This window comes from Haliotis rubra, unplaced genomic scaffold (genome assembly GCF_003918875.1).
Source record: "Haliotis rubra isolate DU_JTF1 unplaced genomic scaffold, ASM391887v1 Scf153, whole genome shotgun sequence".
NCBI lineage: Eukaryota > Metazoa > Mollusca > Gastropoda > Lepetellida > Haliotidae > Haliotis > Haliotis rubra.
In genome coordinates this window covers 259594-281578 of record NW_025765481.1, presented here as the reverse complement: position 1 = coordinate 281578, position 21985 = coordinate 259594, and the positions used below count along the sequence as shown (strand labels likewise).

Here is a 21985-nt window from a genome sequence, read left to right as displayed (position 1 = left end):
CTTCATTTCACGCTGTCGTCTGCAGGTGGTAATCCCGTAATAGATGAACAAGCTCATTATACGAAAGATCAAACTCATAATAACACAACGCCTACGAGACCAAAGCGTTATAATATTAGCAAATCTGGTGATTTCTGTAAAAACTTGGACATAAAAAAAACTAGAATATCTCAATCAACAGGATTACTCAGTTAACGCTTGCGCTGATGAAATTAACAACTTTGCATCAGACATCGCGCACGTGCTCGCACAGGCTGCTCGTGACACATTCGGAGTGCACAGTCGCCGTGACAAGAAACAAACACAGATAAAACCGAAGCAGAATAAACCATGGTTCAATAATGAGTGTAAAATCATGAGAAAAAAATTCCACAAGGCTAAGAAGAAATACAATAAATACAAAACATCTGCAAATCGATCAAACTTGCAACTAATATCTACATCCTACAAAATGTGTCTGAATAAACATATGAAATTATATGAAGGGGATATGAATACGAAATTTAGAGACACCAGGAGATATTCACCTAAAGAGTACTGGAAGTTATTGAATAATCGGAATAAGTCCTCGGACACATCCCCCGATCTCGATACGTTTTACGAGTTTTATAAATCCATTAATGAAAATTACTGTGCTGAAGTAATAAATGAAGACCCGCAATTGAACGATGAGCTTTATGACACTGAAATTTTGAATAGGAATATAACAGAGGAAGAAATTGTCACTGCCGTCAATAACTTGAAGCGCAATAAATCCTCAGGTGTCCATCTTGTTGAGAACGACTATCTTATAGATGCCTTACAATATCTTCTCCCATCGTTTCTGAAACTTTTTAATTTGATTCTTAATTCTTGCTCTGTTCCAGAAAGTGGCCTAAAGGCATGATAAAACCGTTGTACAAAGGTAAAGGAAACACCATGGATCCGAATTCGTACCGCCCAATTACAATGTTGTCATGTTTCGGAACGTTGTTCACGTCTATTAGAACCTACACCAAAACGTTGCTCTCGCAGCGTAATAGAAATTGTTCATCCATATATTGTTATCCTTCCTGATCTCTTAGTTAAGGGGGAGGTGGGGTAGCCTAGTGGTTAAAGCGTTGGCTCGTCACGCCGAAGACCCGGGTTCGAATCCCCTCATGGGTAAAATGTGTGAAGCCCATTTCTGGTGTCCCCCGCCGTCATGTTGCTGGAATATTGCTAAAAGCGGCGTAAAATCAAACTCAGTCAGTCACTCATGACATCAAGTCCGCCGTTATGCTTTACAATAATATATCAAATACATTTCAGTGTTACTCCGGTGTTAGACAGGGAGAAAATTTATCGCCATTATTGTTCTCTATATTCATAAACGACATAGAAAGTTTTCTACATGCAAACAACTGTAAAGGTGTTGATCTCCAATGTAATGAAGATATAGATACATTGTCTCTGCTAAAACTGATAATATTATTATACGCTGATGATGCTGTTCTTTTTAGTGAAGACCAAGTTGAATTGCAAAAATCATTAGATACATTTCAGCAATATTGTTCCACATGGAAATTACAAGTAAATCTCGCAAAAACAAAAGTGCTCATTTTTGGTAGCGGACCTGCGACCAAATCCAAAAATATATTCGTGTATCAAAACCAAAACATAGAAATAGTCGACGTGTACAATTATCTTGGAATCAAACTTCATAGGAATGGTAGATATATAATTACAATCAAATCATTAGTTGAGAGTGCAACAAAAGCCATGTATGCTTTATTGAAAAAAGCCCGGAATATAAATTTACCACTAGATTGTATTTTAACAGCTTTTAACACTATGATCGTACCTATTATGATATATGGATCCGAAATTTGGGGATTCGAAAACTTACTGACTATTGAAAGACTACACCTTAAATTCTTTAAACTAATTTCGTCCTTAAGAAACTCAACTCCAAGCTTTGCTCTCTATGGTGAATTTGGAAGAGCGCCAATATATAGCAAAATATACAAACGAGTAATAACCTTTTGGCATAAGATCGCTACTTTAAAATCTCCAGTAAACTGTACAATTATATCCAAGTTAATGTCCCAGATATGTTAGATCGACTGAGATGGTTTTCATTTGTTAAAAAATTCTGAATGATTACGGGTTAAACGAAATATATGATAACCCTTCCACTTGCACCACCACGTGGCTAGCCTCAACAGTAGAACAGATACTCAAGGACCAAAATTTACAAAATTGGAGAAGTTCCGTCGAACAAAGTTCCAAGGGATTTTATTACAAATATTATAAACAGGATTTATCTTTTGAACCGTACCTTTATATGCCAAAATCAATTTACATGCCTATTCTTAAATTTAGAACTAGTAACCATTATCTACCTGTTGAAACTGGCCGGTGGACAAATACTCCAAGAAATGGTCGTTTATGTAAATTATGTAACTCACCCGCTGTCGGTGATGAGTTTCACTATCTTTTCAGGTGCCAAACTCTTCACCAACAGCGGCAGCTGTACATACCTCAGTATGTCAATACCTGGCCCAACCTTTATACACTTAAAAGATTACTTTGTTCAAAGAAAGCTAAATATGTTAAAGAATTGTCAAAATTTATTAAATGTTTAGATAGAAGTTAAGATATAAATACATGTAATTAAATGTTTGTATCATTCTCTAACGACGCCCTTGTATATATGAATATGTGTGTACATGCATATTGTATTGTACGTTATCCTGCCTCAATTATATCTCTCCGATGCCATCTTGGTGTATATGTGTATATAATGTTTTTCCACTTCACTCATGTACCACCGTTGGTGGAAGTTGAGAAAATAAAACCTTCGAAACCTTCGCTAGAAGCCAGACACAATAACAACACAAGGGCTTAGATGAACGCGTTAACAATTGAAGCCTGCAAAGTACACAATGGGAAGTGAAGCCTGTGATATACATAAATAGGTGATTATGACAACGCATCATCCTCTGCTCTGACTTGTATATATGCTCCTTCATCCTTATGCTGTTCATCACTTGCTTAGAACCTACACCAAAACGTCGCTCTCGCAGCAATATAGAAATTGTTCATCCATATATTGTTATCCTTCCTGATCTCTTAGTTGTTAAGGGGAGGTGGGGTAGCGTAGTGGTTAAAGCGTTGGCTCGTCACACCGAAGACCCGGGTTCGAATCCCCACATGGGTACAATGTGTGAAGCCCATTTCTGGTGTTCCCCGCCGTGATGTTGCTGGAAGATTGCTAAAAGCGGCGTAAAACCAAACTCAGTCAGTCAGTCTTAGTTGTTAAACACTGCACGCACTGACGCATCAATATTCAAGTTATGTGACAGCTATGACAATCGAGCCTGAAAAGGACAATCTAGTAATCGACGTAATTAGCATGGACCTCATTAGTTGGGGTACCATGATCTGTGTCTGTCAAGTCAGCGAGCCTGATTATGGTAGTCTTTTGTAGGAGAAGAGTGGGTTTCTGAAGTCTGTTCCGGATCATAACAGGGACTCGAGGAGAGGGGATATATCTAATCTAAGATACACATTGAAAATATAAATCAACAATGTCACACGTCTTCGTATACTTATTCAAACTTTAAAATGTACTTTCGATCAATGTTGAAGAGTTTGGCACATATACATTATACATCGTGGGCTTTGTTCTTTGACGACGGAAGCACCTGGTCGTGTCGCTCATTAGAGTTATCTCCCTTCAACCATTCGCTTTCAAATGGCCACATTTCCAAACCGATGTTTTAATTTCGGAAATACCTTACCGATCTGATTTGAATGAATGTGACTGATATTCACCCGCACTAACTTACAGGGCTATAAAAGTATTCACTAAAGGTTGCTCGCCTCTAAAGACCATACAGATATGACACACAATTCATCGTTGATTTGTTCTGGAAGTTTGGAAACATTTAACTGATAAATTTGTCTAAACTGCTATAAAGGATGTATTTAGTTTTCAAGAGTCGGTCTATATTTATTGCTGAATACATCGCGGACCAATATCTCCACATAAACCCGGAACAGCACAGAGCGTCAGTTTCCCACGATCTGCACCTCCCGTATTGGCCACATCAGTGTATTTGTTTTTTCATTATGAAGTACAGGGGTTTTCAAAATGAAACGTTACAAGTGTTTCAGAAACAACAAATACGGATAATATAATAATGTACGTTTCACCTCACCATATGGCTGCTTCTGAAGATGACAGTGTTGATTCCAGTGTAGAACTGGACCCCAGTAAACTCTGCCTGTGTGAGATGCGACGATGAAGTCAAACTCTGTAACCTGGCCCGCGTTTCACAAAGCGATCATAGCGCTACCACTATCGCATCTCCTATACTGTAACAGAGTGACGACAGTCGTAGCGCTAAGATCGCTTTGTGAAACTGGGCCTAGATTTTCGAAGCTATCTTAGCGCTAAGATAGTCGTAAGTGCCATACATTAACATTAACTTATGACTATCTTAGCGCTAAGAGAGCTTCGAAAATGTAGGCCCTGGTGTGTGTGTCATCCAGCGTGGGACGTAACGTCCTAATGTCAACCATTGGTCTGTCTGGTCCAAGCTAGTTTATTTACAGCCTGTCGTGATCTAATTCACTGTACCTAAGGTGAGTTTTTTACCAGCATCCAAACATGGCCGCAGGTAAGGTCGCTTGGCGATTATTCCCCTCGAATTAGCAGTCTTCCACGTGTATACGATCAACATTATTTAGCACACTGATAAACTTTGATGGTGTGAATACATTGAATGCACTGAATTTGCTTATTAATGTCTGTGTTGAAGAATAAGCATTTTTGATATCGCGTGACGATGTCGGTAACTCAAAGTCTGGATGTCGGTAACGTGCAATGAATGATGCTGGTAACTCATACTGTCCTGCTATAGTCGGTAAACAGAAATTGTCGATTTATATTATAATACAAAGGAGAAACTTATGTCAGTTCTTATATTTGTACTGCTGCTACATTAACAGTATGAGCGACTTTTTCTGTGCGCCGGAGAGATGTTGTTTGTCTTGAAGCAGGGTGTGTTTAACAGTAGTAGTGTCTGGTGCTTAGCATTAAGGGAAACAAAGACCAGTGGGCCTGGGCCTGGGCCCGTTTCACAAAGCTATCGTAGTGCTACGACTGTCGTAAGTCTATGGTACAGTATAGGAGGTACGTACGACAGTCGTAGCGCTACGACAGCTTTGTGAAACGGGGCCCAGGACACCTGTTGTGGATATCACGGGGACCTATTTACGTCAGGGGCGGAAACAACTTTTTGAGAATAGGTGTGCGCGCGCGTGTGTGTGTGCGTGCGCACAGTTCATTTTCACCCGTTTTTACGAGAGTTTCAATGGTCATTTATAATTAGCTTTCAGGAAAAAAGGGGTAGTAATGGGGTACGAACCCCCTCTGGATCCGCCTATATGAACGTCGTCTACGCACACTTACATAGGTCTGCTCCCAAAATGTTAAAATATGGTAATTTCACACCACTTCCTGTTGAACATAAAACGTAACACCGTACAACAGTTCATATAGTTATTTATTCATACTTTCACGAGCAGTGTTAATGAAACAGCATGTTAACAATTGCAGGGAAGTAACATAACCCCGTCATTCCTTCTCATCACCATAAAGATGATTTAATGGCAGTGAAAACATAATACGCTAGAAAGATCCTTTTTTGCCCAAACTAAGACTTTATTACTTTTCTGCTCACCACTGTCAAGCTTATTATCGGGTGTCACGAGCCTAATCGTTATTAAACCCACTACCTCATTATTACGCTATTCATCGTAGCCTTCTTCGCACTCTACCGATGTTACACGGAAATCCACGAAGCACGTTAAAGCGAGGATAATACGATGATGATTTCTCATTTATTATGATTTAACATTTATCGAATAACTCTCTGTACTGAAATGATTACAAGTGGTTCTAAATTCTAGGACTGCTTTTCTGCTTGACACCATCCTGGCAGTATGACTTGAGAGAAAAACAGGCTTATGATATAAAATATAAGTAGAAATATTTGCAAGGTATACTGTAGTATATATATGATGTTTCATATTGCATATTTGAAAATATATTGCACTGTGTATTGTTTACAGATACTATCTCTGTTTTTTATACCATGCCTAGGTGGGCGCTATACAATATGTACAAGCTTCTTTACAAATACAGTGTTAGCGGTATAGGTGTTTACGTCGTCATAAGTTGTCCCAATAAAATCTGACATGTTTTTTTGGCAGACAATGACAGTATGGTGGTTGAAGCTGCATTCACTGGTCACGATGAGCAGATCGGCATTCCTATGATAATATCATTTGGGCAACATTATAACGTGTGTTTGATCTCTATGGCCCATTCAGCAATATTCCATTCCGGTTGGTTTGTAAAGTTTACCGTCCGGAAACGGAAACCGCATATCCGTTACAGACAGTCACATGTATAACGTAATAGATTGTTTTCAGTGTATGAAATAAGCCAAAAACCCAGCCAGACATCAGGGCTGGTAACTTCAAAATGTTACCAGCCCAAAATGGATTTAACCAGACCAGAAAATCCAAATAAAACAACTCACATGTATGAACCATGTTATCTAAATATTTTACCAGACCTTTGGGCTGGCTGGCTGTAAAATTAGACCGTCAGTCAGAAATCTAGCCCGTCTCGGGCGGTAGGACGGGCCTTATTTCTGTTGTCTTTTTTAAAATGAAAATTGACCGGAAGGCGGGTTTTCCGGATATGTGAGGTCCGGGTATCCGGGGTCTGACTGTTTATGTCGGATACCTATAACAAACCACTGACTGATATTGTGAACAACGTTGCCGTCGCCGTTTGATGATCAGTCCTAGCAGCAGTCGCTTCTTGTGATCTATTTGAACCCGGAATTCTCCGACACAGAAATATCTGAACTCTTAGGCCAGTTATTACTGACAAGTTTCCGGCACAGCTGGCTACAAGGCCGGACATGTTGAAATGAATCCACCAAAACGTTTTATGTATTTTCCAGAACAGACGGTGAAGTTAACAGGAATCCATCATATACTGAACAAAATAAGTTATGGATCATACATTATTTGAGGGATACCAACATAAAATTGTGAGCTCAGCCTTCAATACAAAAATAAGATCCCCCAAATATTTATGGCTCCTGATGTATTTTGTTTAGTATTTCTTACTTAAGCACACAAACACCTTCTACACTAACGACACGTGCAGACACGTAAGGTACGTGTTAAAAGGTATCATACAAATACAACGGGGCCCATGTTTTTACTTGTGTCACCGTCCATATACTTAGGCGTATCCTCGTCGTGAGCGTACAGAGTCTGTTCAAAATCATCAAGAATCTCTGCCAGTTCCGCAGTATAACTTCTCATAGTCCCCACGGGAGAATGATTCTGCGAATAGTCCGGTTCAGGAGAACCCTGTCCTTCTTTTGTGTCCTCCAGTTCTTTGGAAAGATTTGACACCGTTGGCATTTTGGAGGGGAACATGAATGTCTGGTGAATGTCCCCATTAGATTCACGAGGTCCCTTCGTCTTGAGGAAATCTGGCAGATAGTGTCCCGTAGAGTGGGTCAGTTCGGGCTCCGACTTCCAGGCCGTTTGACTCCTGAAGTCTTTCGGCAGAGCTGGCCGGGGATGAAGAACCCAGTTGCCATCGAAACTCGTTTTGCTCGACGAGCCATCTTTGTGAAGCTTTTCTTCAAACGTGGATGAGCTCAATGGTTCCCTATGTAGGTCTGGTTGCGACAGAGATTTGGACTTCCGGCCGAAGCTGAACCATCCTTTGGAAGGGCTACTCTTCTGAGGCACACTTTTATTCTTGGACAGTCTCTTCCGCCTGGCGATGGCTGGTGGGACGTTATCAGTGGAGGTGTCGTTGAAGCAGTTGAGGCTGCTACCGCGGCGTTTGGAGACGCTTGCGATCTGAGCAGTGATCTTCTTCTCGAGGGTGGCGTCTGACTTAACGTCATCAAAGTCACCAGTTCCCACCCTCTTTGACCTGGGAACACTTCCCGCTGACACTGGGCGACGTGACACACTAGTCCTGTTGAGTCTCTCCATCTTCTCCACAGTTAGCTGAAACACGAATATAGGAGTCATGACTATACATAATAAAATACCATATGCTTATTTAACGTTGCACTCTTATGTCTAATCTTAGTTGGTCCTGCTAGCTACAGATGTGAGATGATATGCTTATTTAACGTTGCACTCTTATGTCTAATCTTAGTTGGTCCTGCTAGCTACAGATGTGAGATTACAAACTCTTTACATTACACAATATGTCGCCTTTCTTAAAAAGAAATTGTTTGGGGTACTATAGATTTTCATATTTTATGTAGTTTTATCATGCGTGTTCTACTGTTTTATGCTGATATGCAATTTTACAATGAGGTCTGGAACAGACTCGGCCACGTTTACTGACAACCACGCCAAACGTGGAAGCCCTGTTGTTAGACTTACTCTGTAGTCGGCAGCGAATCTGGTCACCATGTCACAAATGTCACGTGGCTCCACGTCATCCGTCTCCCCTAGCATCGTGCACACTTCTTTATACTGCGACATCATCTTGGCGAAGTCCTCCTCCACCTGCACATGCGCATCAGGCGCCGCCTTCAGGAAGGTGTACACAAAGTTAAGGAAAACGTCTACAGAGGAGGATCCAGGAATATTTTTCAAAGGGGGGTTGGGGGTTCGAATCCACTAACCCATCCTCGGCTCCGCCAATGCGAAAACATTAACTTCAATGTGGTTTTAAGTCATTTTCAAAATGGGGGGAGGGGCGTTCCGAAACTTACACGCTCCAAGACAACGATAGTATGCTCCTTTTTATTCCTGAGAGTTTAAGATTATTCAATACACCCTTTTCAGGGAAGCAAACTACACCGACATGGACAAACATATATTGTATAGATTTACTGTACATTGTCCGCATGTTGTAAGTGGCTTATCTTCAACATTTTACTGAATTACCAATTGCAACCTTCCATTGGTTTGTTATATGGGCTGGAGTTTCAGCATGCCTGGTTTGTGATGAGGAAGTTAAATGAGGGAGTTGGTGAAACCCCAGAAACATATTCGGGACGAACATATTTAGAGGTTTCTGGCCCAACAAGGGACATAACTCTGCGCAGCAAATGGCGTCGTGAAGTGGTCCACCAAGACCAAGTCTACATATTTTATCCTGCTGGCTAGTGGAACTGGAACCTTTATTTCCCATTGTTAGTATGTTTGTTGCAATATTCCAGCGCTGGTGGCGGTCTGTAAATAATCGAGTCTGGACCAGACAATCCAGTGATCAACATTATGGGCGTCGATGTACGCAGTGGGGAAAAGATGACGTGTTGCATTCTAGTGTTCTCAGCTATCGGACTCGTGGGTGTTTTGCGTTCATTTTAGCATGGGAGGTGATACCGAATCAATTTTCCTTCTGTTACTGGACACTGAGAGCCACAGATGTGTAGGCAGGACGTGTGCACAGGGAATGGGTGAAAAAAGCAAAACCCAAGGAAAAGTATTTCTGAGTTAATTTCCATAAAAAGGATATTTTGAGTGTGTCAACATCCGGGTACTGCAGAGCCTCCATGTTGAGAATCTTGACGCCGTTCTTGAGGTAGTCCAGCTGTTTCTCCATCACCCGAATCGACACTGAAACACACCGTGACACCATTTACAGTTATCAGTTAATATACATATATCATATTTGTATTCCGAAGGAAATTAATGATCCACAGAACTGACAGTATGCAATAATAATCATTCTTCGAGAAGCGTGTGTCCTATGACATGTGCACCACGTGACTCACCAGTGGAAGGTAGGTCGGCGTCCAGTTCGTGGTACCAGTCTCTGACTTCTGGGTAATGGGCACCAACTTCCGCTACCAGGTAGTCTAATACTGTCTGCGTGTTGTCATTAGAACTCACGTGACTCCGAGAAAGCTGAAACAGACAAGGTCCTTTGTCACCGGAGGGTATATACCTTCACATTCATTTGAGCAGTTTAACAGGTAAAAGCCTACATATTGCTCAATTTTTGATGGGGTTAATCAGTTATAATATACACTTGACATACCATGATAATCAAGTTTGTTTATTATCGACAGATGAACATATTTATGGAAGCGTTTTTGTGCCACTGTATAAACTGATTTGAACAATTACGTAGATAATACTTTCGGCTCCATAGAGCATACTGAGAAATGTGTGTGTGTGTGTGTGTGTGTGTGTGTGTGTGTGTGTGTGTTATTTGACTTCAAACATTGATGTGTCCTTATGGAGGTACTATTCAATAAAGAAACGCTTCATTTAAATATAAGTTTTGTTTAATGAACTTATCAGAGTTTTCCTATTTATTAACACCGATACTTTGAAATACTTTCTGTGAGTTGAATAATAGAACGGACCAAATGAAATTAACGATCAACATGCTGCCAAACATTTAAATAAATCATAAATATATTTGTTGAAACTATCGCCAGCAACTTCATAAAACAATATCATGGTCCAAGTAAGTACTACAATATCCTATATGGAGATGAGCATATCTTATACTTAAATGAAATTATCTTCTAAGTAGATGTATGCATCATCTACTTGGAAGATATAAATACTTTAGGCTATGGCACTAATACGCTTCCATACATACCCTTATCAAACGTGGAGTTGCACATAAGTAGCCCTTTAAAGAGTTTAAAAATCAGCTATAAGCATGAACTAGATAATTAGAGGGCCATTATTAACCCACAAAAATTACACAATTTTGTTGGCGAAAGCGTTAAATACTGTTCCGAATGTAAAATAAAAATAGATAGGTTTTATCATTTTGAATAACTGAGTTAATACTCAATGCATGGAAACAATCCGGACTTTCAAACAATATGGTACTAATACCGTGGCCAAAGAGGCCCATTCACAAACTGTATTACCTATGTAACATAACAACAAGAACGAGGTTCGATGACCTTCCAACGTGATAACAATGATCTAACACATGGAGCTGCTTTGACACATATGGGTCGCACTTTACCATTGACGTTGATAGACACAGTATGGGCCGCAATCAACATGGCCCTATTTTAATTTATTTTGATATTTTCATTTAACTATTCTGAATGAAGAACTTGTCAGTTCCAGCAGACTTGGTTCCATCCCGTCGTTTAACGTCAGTTTATTTACCATCAGAATGTACTCTTCCCTACACACTCACCGATTCTAGGGACGATATTTTGAAACCTCCCTCGGACTCCCTGTTCAATCCGTTCATGCGAGTGCCAAATTCTAGAATAATCTGAACAAAGCAAAGGAGGTGCACCATAACAGTCTCATTCCAAACACTCGTGTAATATAGGAAAGGAAAAGATTTGACTAAATTGAATATACTCCCGAGCAAAAGAAAGTGTACACCTGTAGGAGTTGACCATAAAAATCCGAACGTCGTGAAATCTTTCCTTGGCTTAAAGGCACAATTTCACATTTTCGACAATATGTATGCCTATATTATATAGATATATAGATATAGATATATATTGGGGCATATATACTCACTTTAGCTTCCTATTGAGGCAGTAAAAGACTTATTATCCCTTACGACTGAAAACGATCGATAATTGAAACTTCGAGGCGAACAGCTTCCAAACAGAGAACACTTGCCATATATGACATGTTAACAATTGCTCCGTACATCGAAAACTGTCGCACGCGGTGTTGTCGGTGTTTGCCGAACCGGTTTCAATCACAAGTTGCGCGTATGTTTTTATCTAGGACTGAGTTCTGTCTCCAAAGGAGTTATAGGATATTCGTAAAGAGCAATCCAAGGGACATAACTCTATGGGATTCGCTTTAAATAATGTTCGACTGGCAGAGGGCAACGTCGATTTATTGCAATGTTGTATTAATAATCATTCGAAACTTTTAATTTAATATTGGTAATCTAAATACGTATTTTAAAAAAATAATGTATATGATAGCTTCCCCGAGGGCTGATAGTTAGTACTATTAAGAGAAATGCATCAGTTTTTTTTGGAGAAGTGTGATGTGAAATAGTGCCTTTAAGTACTGTAAATGTATGGTAAAAAACATAAATATGATACCGCTATAAAGTACACTTATTTTTGTGTTTGTTTCTTTTTCTGGCCACCATCAATCGTAGTTGTATAATTTCTTTTACCAGGTAGTTTACGTATTGTTCAGGAAAATCAAAATAGAACTTATACTTATAGTGGACGTCGATTAACCGATTAACCGGGCCGCTGCCCAACATGTCTACAATGGTCAAACCGTGATATGACTGGAATTCTGCTACAAGGTCGTGAAACCATATTCACTCATAATCATACATTTAATTTGTTGGTTTGTGGTTTAAGGCTAAACTAACCAATAATCAGGATATATGACAGAATTCTGGAAATATTCTAAACCATTGATTCCAATGACTGATATGTGACAAGTATGTGATTTTGACCACTAGTCGCGATAGTCGCCTTATGACAAACATATTTTGCCTGGACCAATTCTAAGCTGGATCTGCACAGAGAGAGCTGTAATCGTTTGCAGTGTTGAAAAATGGACATGCATAGTGAAGTGATTTGTGATTTCAGTCAACGTGGCGTGATAGAAGTTCAGTGGTGTTGCCAGTGATGAAGGTGAGCACTCTTCTGCAAATGTCAAATATATCCATTGGATACTCTGTGTGGTTTGTGGTAACTTGTGAGCGTGGAATACATTACCTCGAATAATTGTTTCATTTTCGGATTGTGCAGTATACTCTCAGATGCTCGGTTGACCTGGTTGATTTTCTGAAACAGCAAAATATTTATATAACAATCAAACAAATAAGAAGGGGTTTCAAATGCCGGTATGTTATAAGCGTATGCTAATATACTCATGCCAATAATGGTTGTCACTCCCTTCAATTTTTTTAATTGGAGTGTGGGTGGGGTTGGGGTGGGGAGGGGGTGACAACCATTATTGGCATGAGTATATTTATTATACACCATGATATAGGGATGTAACGATGCATTAAACAATTGATGGATTGCAATTGTTGAGTCTCCGAAAGCAATTAATCGATGGTAGAAACGAAAAACCATCGATTGTCATTATATATATGTTTAACTGTAATTATACCATGCTAAACCGATGAGCAGCACAGTTGACATATAGAGGTTAGGGAACCTCATCATTTACCAATAGGTAACATACAAAGTAACTCCCTTAAGTGACATTTACAAGCTGGTATGATGAAGAGGAACGCTTTTTATGGATAGCCAACTTCTTTGTTGCAGTAGATGCGACGTTTCAACCCGACAATCAACAGAGATCAAGGTTATTACATGTACATCCCTACGGCTTACGTTCAACTAATCAACCCTATTCAAGAATAACCCACCCGTTGTCTACTGGCTTCAATCATTTCTTATCACAACAAGCCTCATGTCAACACACTGTACATCAACCTCTTCTATTGTATACACCCAATACCCGTCAAGTATATATTTCTCCTTGTGCATATGTTGGGCATCATTTGCTTGATGACGGTGTTATCAACACCGAAAAGTCGAATCTACTGCAACAAAGAAGTTGTCTATCCATAATAAGTGTTCCTCTTCAACATACAGAGTAATACTGATTAGTGTCACCTACTGTATGGCAACTATTAACCTCAAGCACTTCTGTAATTCTATGTTCCTGTTTCAGAAAAGATGCCACCCAACATTTCATAGGGAACTGAGTGTGTTGCGTCTCTGGAACTTTAGAGTGGTATGTATATGGTCAATATACATAGGGAACTGAGTGTGTTGCGTCTTTGGAACTTTAGAGTGGTATGTATATGGTCAATATACATAGGGAACTGAGTGTGTTACGTCTTTGGTACTTTAGAGTGGTATGTATATGGTCAATAGCGTACTGTTCTCAGCTCCTTCAGTCGGCTGTTGTAATGATTCATAAATCCGATCAACTTCAGTCGGTCTTCGCATTCGCTGATACTCTGCAGCTGGTGGAGAGAAAGGAAAATAACTTAGTACCATACCGCTTGGGTTCCCTTAAACTACAACATCATCACCATCACCACCACCACCACCATCGCTTGGTTGAAAATACTACTCAATTCGTGAAAACAATCCGGATTTTCAAACAATATGGAATTAATTACGTCGCAACAGCATAAACCCGGGTCTATAACCTTCCAACGTGAAAAACAATTCATTGAAGACATAGAAGATAGTGTTTTGAAGATAGGCTCCTTCTTCCCTCATGTTAGATATATTTTCCTGGACAGTAAAATGAATGGATTATTGTCCTGTGAAATGTTGAGATCACGTTGGGCCAGAATATTGTCACCTTTTCGCAAATACCTATTTTCATCACCACCGTACATTATGGTCGGAATTGTACACATTTTTCCTATGATAAAAGAAACGATCTTTGTCACTTTTAGTTTTCTAGAAGTCTAATACATGTATAGTGTGAAAAGATCTGCAAGCGTCATATTTAAGGATAACAAATATTTACTATAAAAAGGTTCCCCTAAATGAGTGTTAACTCGAACGATGGTAGAATTATCCGCGTCAAATACGAATAAATCTGATTGTTCATCACTCACTTTTTTAGAGAGATTCAAGAAGTCTCCAGTATGATGAGGGTTGTGGCTGTTTGTCGTTGATAGATCTGTGTCCTGTACAGAAAGAACGACTTGTTGTGTGTTCAGAAGCAATGATGCATTTCTTAATGAATTAGTTTAATAATTCTATAAGCAGGTTACCCATGTGTTGATTCGGAATATGGCACCGGTACGCCATACTTGACGAACGATAGACCTGAAGGAGGATCCGATGGTTACTATGTATAATCTGGCTCCGTGTGTCATCGTATTCCGACGGAGTGGGTCGTAACTCATGCTATCGACCACTGGTTTGTCCACCCTGATATAGATGGAATAATTTTCATTGCTGCGTAAAAATTATTTATTCACCATAGAGATCATAACTTGTCACACAGTTCGATCATTATTTCCAACTGCCTTTCTTAGTTTTCTCACATGACCAGATGGACCAGTGGTGCTTAATTCCCCAAGGGTAGAGTCCCACCAACAAAAGCCTACAATTGGGAATAGTTTATTTTAGTACTTTAGGCAATATAACTCACGTGGTTATTCATGTTCAGCAGCCTAAGTAAGACATCCGGGGCATCACCAGTCAGGCACGTGATATCATACGTCATGATGTAATGGCGGATGTCCGGGAAGGTATAACTCATGTTGGGGACGTCTAAATTGTAAACAAAACAAAAAGACTCGATATTTATAATTCTCAGTGGTTCTCTGGTATTTGATACGGGTGGGCTAGTCTAATGTCGAGTCATTAAAGTGATTGGCTTAGTCTGATGTACTGTTTGAACAGAGAATTGTTGATGCTTCGGGTTTTAGATGATTCAGTGGGCTATTTAACATGAGGACGTTTAACATGTAGAGTAACACTTCAGGGCCTAGATTTTCGAAGGTCTCTTAGAGCTAAGATTGTCCTAAGTGTCATGCATTAACATTAACTAACGACTATCTTAGCTAAGAGAGCTTCGAAAATCTAGGCCCTGGGGTTCGAGCGAAAAAGTTGTAAATAAATTGTTTTTCAACAAAAACAACAGATTTTGGCTTTGACCAATTTAAATATGGAAATAGACACTGAACAATAAATGTTTCTTAATAACGCCTACCTTGATATATCTTGGCCTCCTCGCCTCTCTGTTGTGTCATACTGGTCAGCTTGTGCCCTATCTGACTCAGGTTGTAACGCTCCTCTGCCCAGTGCTCAACCTGTGACCATACAAGATATAGCGAGTGAGCTGATAATGTAAGCAGAGAAACGGGTCGGACAACAGAAAGTGACATGGCTGAATGTAAAATACAAATGGGGGTGATTCCAGGAGTTTAAATGTGTGACCAGGTTTTCACGGGCCTTCGTTACCTAAACTTTTTAATGAACCCTCAAGCTTCAATATTATTTCAATTTTTCTTTTCTAAATGGTGACATGAGAATGGGTAGGATACTGTTTTCTTCAAAACAAAACTATCTCTAACTATAGATAGTATTATTTGGATATTTCCTTGCAACTACTCTTTTGTTAAAACAGAAGGAGGAGAATGTATTCGTTTCATGGCTCGTCATTGGAAATCGCACTCTTAAAGGAACATTTAGAAATATGACAGCTTTATGCAAACCATTCTAATGCTTCAAGAAACGCATGAAAAACATGAGCATATTATGAACCATTTAGGTTTACATGTACACTCAGTTAACGATGGTTTGACGCAACTTGGTCCTGCCTTACTGCTTTGTCGTATCTGATGACGCAGGTTTTAATGCATGGTGCCAGTCAGTGGGTTTTTGACACAATGTATTGGCAGGTAGTGGTGTTATATCTGGGATATTGCTGACAGCAGCGTTGAATGGCCCTATATTACATAACGTTTTCCTTTACGTCTTATAATTGGCGACGTTGCAATTATTTGGGCGTCTTGGACCCGAAGCATTTCTATATTACCGAGTGTAGAAGGTGATAAAGCTTACCTCTTGTCCATTGCTGGTGTATGTGATTGTGACGTCATCACGGAGAGGACCATTCGCCTGACTCAGGTTTGGAACTGACTTGCCTGTAACACAGGTACCCAACTTTGGTACACACTGGTAAATACCACATGAGATGTTTGACATGATTACACAGTAGGCTGCAAACCTTGAAACAAATGGCCCAAACGTTAAAAATCCATTTAATTGCCATTCAACCTAATGTGATATGTATGAAGGTTTTAATGATATTGTGTCGGTATTAGCTGGCATCGGTTGTATCAAAGGTTTAATGAAGTTGTGATGTTGCTGTTCGTAAACGATTGCAACGGAGATGTAATGACGTTGGGATGTCATTTGTCGTCACCGATGGTTCAATATTTTGATGACATTGTGATGTTATTAGTAGTGATGATGTTATTAGTAGTGATGTATGTGGAGCTCTAATGATTGTATGTGGAACTCTAATGACTTTGTAATGTTATTACGTTGGAATGTTATTAGTAGTGATTTCATCGATGACGTTGGAATGTTAAAATTTACTGACTATGTAAACGACTGCGTTAATGATTTAATGTTATTGTGGTGTTATCATGGAATAATAATTCATACGAAAATTCATTATTAATTATAACCACTACAAGCAATATATTAAGATTCAGATATTAGGAAAATATAAATATAGAATATTCGTTTCATCATGCATAAGTAACAGCTTAGAGAAAGACTCCTGTCATAAGTAGTAAAACTCGTCTCACAGATATACCATTAACAAAAGGGTGTAAATTACGGCTGCACAATTTCACAGATGCTCAAGATAAATTCCTAGCCTAAGGTATCAAGGACTCAAGCTGTCAGACAAACCTTTCAGAAAGACAAAGTTATGCCTAGACGGTTTAATAAGCTGTTTTGCTAAAGTAAACATGTCGTTAAGATCTAGCCCAGGGTAAGCATCCAAGCATCCAGTAAAAGTGCCAACGAGATTATTGCCAGTTGAAATAAGATTAACAGGATTAAGTACTTCCCCGTCTGGTCATTGAAGTTGTTCTTGTAGGACACACCCCATCTTGTATATTCTGTATTTCATTGGTTAATGTAGGTTACACCCATTTTTGTATCAGTCAACGAATCATAATCTCTGTATTGTTTCAATTTTAGATAAATAGTCACCAGTTCCAATTATTTGGTCAGTCGGGTTTAGACACCCAACACAGGTCAGCTCTAGCCCTCAGCCCAGAGGGTTGTACCGACTCTCTGTGGCCACCCCATGTTATTCCATTCTTGTAAATAAAATTGTGATTAGCTTCTTGTGACTGACTGACTGACTGAGTTTAGTTTTACGCCGCTTTTAGCAATATTCCAGCAATATCACGGCAGGGGACACCAGAAATGGGCTTAACACATTGTGCCCATGTGGGGAATCGAACCCGGGTCTTCGGCGTGACGAGCCAACGCTTTAACCACTAGGCTACCCCACCGCCCTAGCTTCTTGTGACTTCGGACTCTTTGCTGAGTTAATTCCCCCAAGAAGACCAGCACGCCAGTTAGATAAGGGGTTTCACCAGAACCATCACCTGGACCCAAGACCCTTATCAAAATAGTGTTATTAGTGGAGTTTTGACCAAATGAAGGTTCAACAATTAAAAATAATATTTACATACAAAGCCGTCATTAGTTAACATTTGGTTACTTGACATGTCTTTACAACTGATATTATGCCTGTTCTCACTAATGTCACATTAAGAATTGTCGATTTTTTTGTTAATCTAGCAATAATGTAATGAAGGTTTGATGCAGGCTGGTCGATTATCGATTTCTTACTTGCAAGATGTGCTGTTCTTGTATCCTTCCGCGGATTGACCTGCGGTTGACCTTGCACTACAGCATAGTTGACCTGTCCATCAGCTCGGTCGTATCTCCTGTCACGTGAAGCACGGAAGTCTAACTGGGAACGAGAGAAGAACATTAAATGATCGTGTTCCCCAATGTCCAATGATTACTACCTGTAGAGAGGTGACAGTATAACAAGCAGTAGCTGTAGTGCATGTACTGACATAGTGATTAATTCAATTTTAATGAATAGATGGTGGGTAGCTGCCGATTTCTCCAATCTATTAACCGCACGGTCCGGATTATCTTCATTTCTTCGACCAAGATTAAGTCGACCAACGCCGCAAAAGCGATGCACGTGAGGGTATCTTTACTGAAGGTAAAATCGTCATTTTGAAAATTAACAGAAAGCTAAAACAACTAGTAGAACCAGGTTGCCCTCAGAAACATGGACTCTATCCACTTTCCTTTTTGCCAATACTTTTTGTCTTCTTTGTCATTTTTAAATGTTAGCTGTCCGTAAGCTTGCCGTTTCATAACTATTGGCCTGGGTCTACTTACACACTGCAATCTTAGGTTTACGATGATCGTAACTCAAATACGCTATTATAGACTTACGACAGTCGTAACCCAAACTCGCTCAGGGCAAATTGTTTTTTGTGTCACTATTGTGTTTTTGTGTCAACAGTAAGCATTGCTACCAAACTGAACAATAGGCAGCTGGCGGTTCATGAGGTCAACCCGGACGAGTTTGTTAAGACAAAGTATAGCTAAAGACGTGACGGCTGTCTCTGGGGACAATCCCGACATCAAGTATTCCCGACACTCAAGGGACATAAACTGATAAATAATGACTGTTAAGAAGATTAGGTTTACTGATAAGGATATACACGTAGCTTTAGATCTTACCCGATTTTTCCTCAGGAGAGTGTCCACCTAAACACAACAAGAAAATCAGTTATTCATCAGAGGAGACAATCGTTTTGTGGAGAAATGGGCATTACAGTTCAATTATGTCGGTTCTGCAAGCTTATGCTAGTCTGATTGACAGTTGGATACAAACATGTTGTACTTGGTGTCAATGAATGTCAGTGTCCCATTCATGTTATGCCCAGGGGCTCCTTTCACGAAGCAACCTTTGCTAAGGTTAACCTTAACTCCCATTCTTTAACATTGCACTAAGGTTACCTTAGTGACTTACGATCACCTTAGTGCTTTGTGAAAGGAGGCCCAGAGCAATATTGTCTTTTACACTCAGTGAAATCTATTTTAGTGGTTCATTGAGACGGTTGTCTTGTTGTCTTGGCAGCGTCTGGTGTTGACATATTGAACTAACAAACACAAATTTTACCTTCAATTATCTATGTTTGGTGCAATATATTTCATTGACAATATGACTTTATGAAAGTTATCGTATACATTTATATTATCTTGCGACACAAACGACGCTTTTCTTGACCTTTAAACTGTCTGATGACCTTTTCATATTGTTTCATGTCATATGTCCTTGTCCTTGAACTCACGTTTATATATCTGGCTTGCCAATCGTCGAGCTCTTTCCGCAGATCGTCATACTCCAGTCCATCTCCGTTACAGTTCTGTTTAAAAGAGACGACTTGAGATAAATAACACTTGTCTTAATACTACTCGCGTGTGGTAGTTTTACAGATACTTCATGTTGTTTTTGTTTGTTGTTTAAGGCCGTGTTCTGCAATATTTCAGCTATATCACTACGGTTTGTAAATATACGTGTCTGGGTCAGACAATCCAGTGATTGACATCATGAGCATCGATCTACGTCATTGGGAAACGATGACATGCATCAACCAAGTCAGCGAGCCTGATCTCGGTGCTCGCTTCTTCCGACAGGCTTGGTTTGCTAGAGACCAGGCTAGCTATTCTCGAAACGTTCGTAGCCTTACGAACTTCTTAAGCCCATTCTTAACACATTGACTACGACCGAAGTTAAGAATTCTTAGGGCTACGAACGTTTCGAGAATAAGGGACCAGTTCTAAACAGGATCATCTCGATAAAGAGAAGTCTCACCATCATGTCTGGGAATAATGATTCATTCTGAGAATTATTCATTCTGGTGCGAGCGAACCTTCTACCTTCTCTTTACAAAACATATCCATTTTAAACGCACCTGTTACGGCACAAGTATGTCAATCAAACACACAAATTATAAAACTCGGGTGAATACCTAGATACCTGTTATTCTCAATACATCTCAATTGTAAGCACAGCAGTTTAGCGTAGCCTACCTCTACCAAGGGTGCAAGCTCAAAGCCAGCCATTCTCAGCTCTTCCTGGAGGTAAACTCTCAGACTCCCCGAGCTGGGACAGTTCAGAAGGGCGTTCAGGAACCTCATGCACGCCACCTGGGGAAAGAGTTCGAACAGTCATGAATGTTTCTCAATAGTACCTTCATGAATTTGTAACGAATCGATCTATATTTTTTCAAAGAAAGATAACTTCTTTGGAACGAACAAGCACATGCTAATTATATAGTTGGCACAACTACTGAAGAAAGGCGTCTCAGTTATTGCAACACCAATTCGCAAATGTTGAGCGAAACCATCTTCTGAATGAGTTTATTAAAACATAAAAACGTTTGGCTGGCCATATTCATCCTTTTCAATGACAGATGCTGTCATGATTAAGTGCATACAGCGCTAAACGCTTCCATTTTGAACAATATGAATATCCCTTCTTTATATGCTGTAGTGGGGTCTCACTGTACCTGGAAGAGCACGTGTCCCGACCCCCGGTTGTTGAGCATACTGATGAGAAGCTTGAACCTGACGGACTCCCCAGCTTCAGCCGCATGTACGTGAACGTGTCAAACACCTTGTCGAATCCTCCCGGTACGGCCAAACCCAGGGTGAGAACCTGGAACGACAGCCAGTTGCTGGGAACACAGACTCTAACGAATGATTCCTGTCACGGTACTCCATAATTTGTGACAATGAGTATGGTTTTGTCAATATAACGTAGGCTTGTTTGTTGATTAATGCTACGCTTTATATGTAATAATATAATATTCCAGGTAAATAATCGAGTCCTGACCAGATTAACAGGTGATTAGCATGAGCATCGATTCTCGAAATTGCTGTACAACAACATGCATGTGAGCATGTGACTTCGAAAGCCTTGATCCTTGCCGAAAACGTCCTAAAAGACACTTGTATTGACTTCGACAGACTTGATCCTTGACAAGAACTCTCTACAAGACACAGTTACTGACTTCGAAAGACTTGATCCTTGACAAAAACTTCCTACAAGACACAGGTCGAGAGACGTGATCATTGACCGACACCTCCCTAAAAGACACAGGTACTGACCTCCAGAGAAGTGATCCTTGACCGACACCTCCCTAAAAGACACAGGTACTGACCTCCAGAGAAGTGATCCTTGACTTGGTGTTGCTGCTCAGAAGACTCCAGACCAGAGTCTCCAGGTTGGTGAAGTTCTCCAGAAGCTGTTCCTGTGCAAGCTGGAACAAGGACAAGCGTCGCCATGGTTATCATGATACGGTTTACCATATTCATAATCTAAATGCAATTGGATGAATTTCCATTTCAGGTAG

The 21985-nt window shown here is 39.9% G+C and overlaps 1 protein-coding gene across 2 annotated transcripts; it reads right to left on the bottom strand.

The window, feature by feature from the left end:
- Positions 1-6387: 6387 nt before the first annotated feature.
- On the bottom strand, positions 6388-21762 carry LOC124270603. Of its 2 annotated transcripts, XM_046705617.1 has the most exons (17): positions 21741-21762; positions 21140-21288; positions 20661-20777; positions 19919-19993; positions 19305-19331; positions 18387-18510; positions 16569-16651; positions 15715-15814; positions 15151-15272; positions 14609-14680; positions 13913-13999; positions 12732-12800; positions 11213-11293; positions 9813-9945; positions 9554-9654; positions 8470-8631; positions 6388-8082 (listed from the first exon to the last, which is right to left on the bottom strand). In XM_046705617.1, exons 2-17 carry the CDS (start codon positions 21176-21178, stop codon positions 7243-7245), a joined length of 2232 nt encoding a protein of 743 aa, XP_046561573.1. In that variant the 5' UTR covers positions 21179-21288; positions 21741-21762; the 3' UTR covers positions 6388-7242. The 2 variants fall into 2 exon arrangements, with proteins under 2 accessions (XP_046561573.1, XP_046561574.1); XM_046705618.1 differs by lacking the exon at positions 11213-11293.
- Positions 21763-21985: the final 223 nt, after the last annotated feature.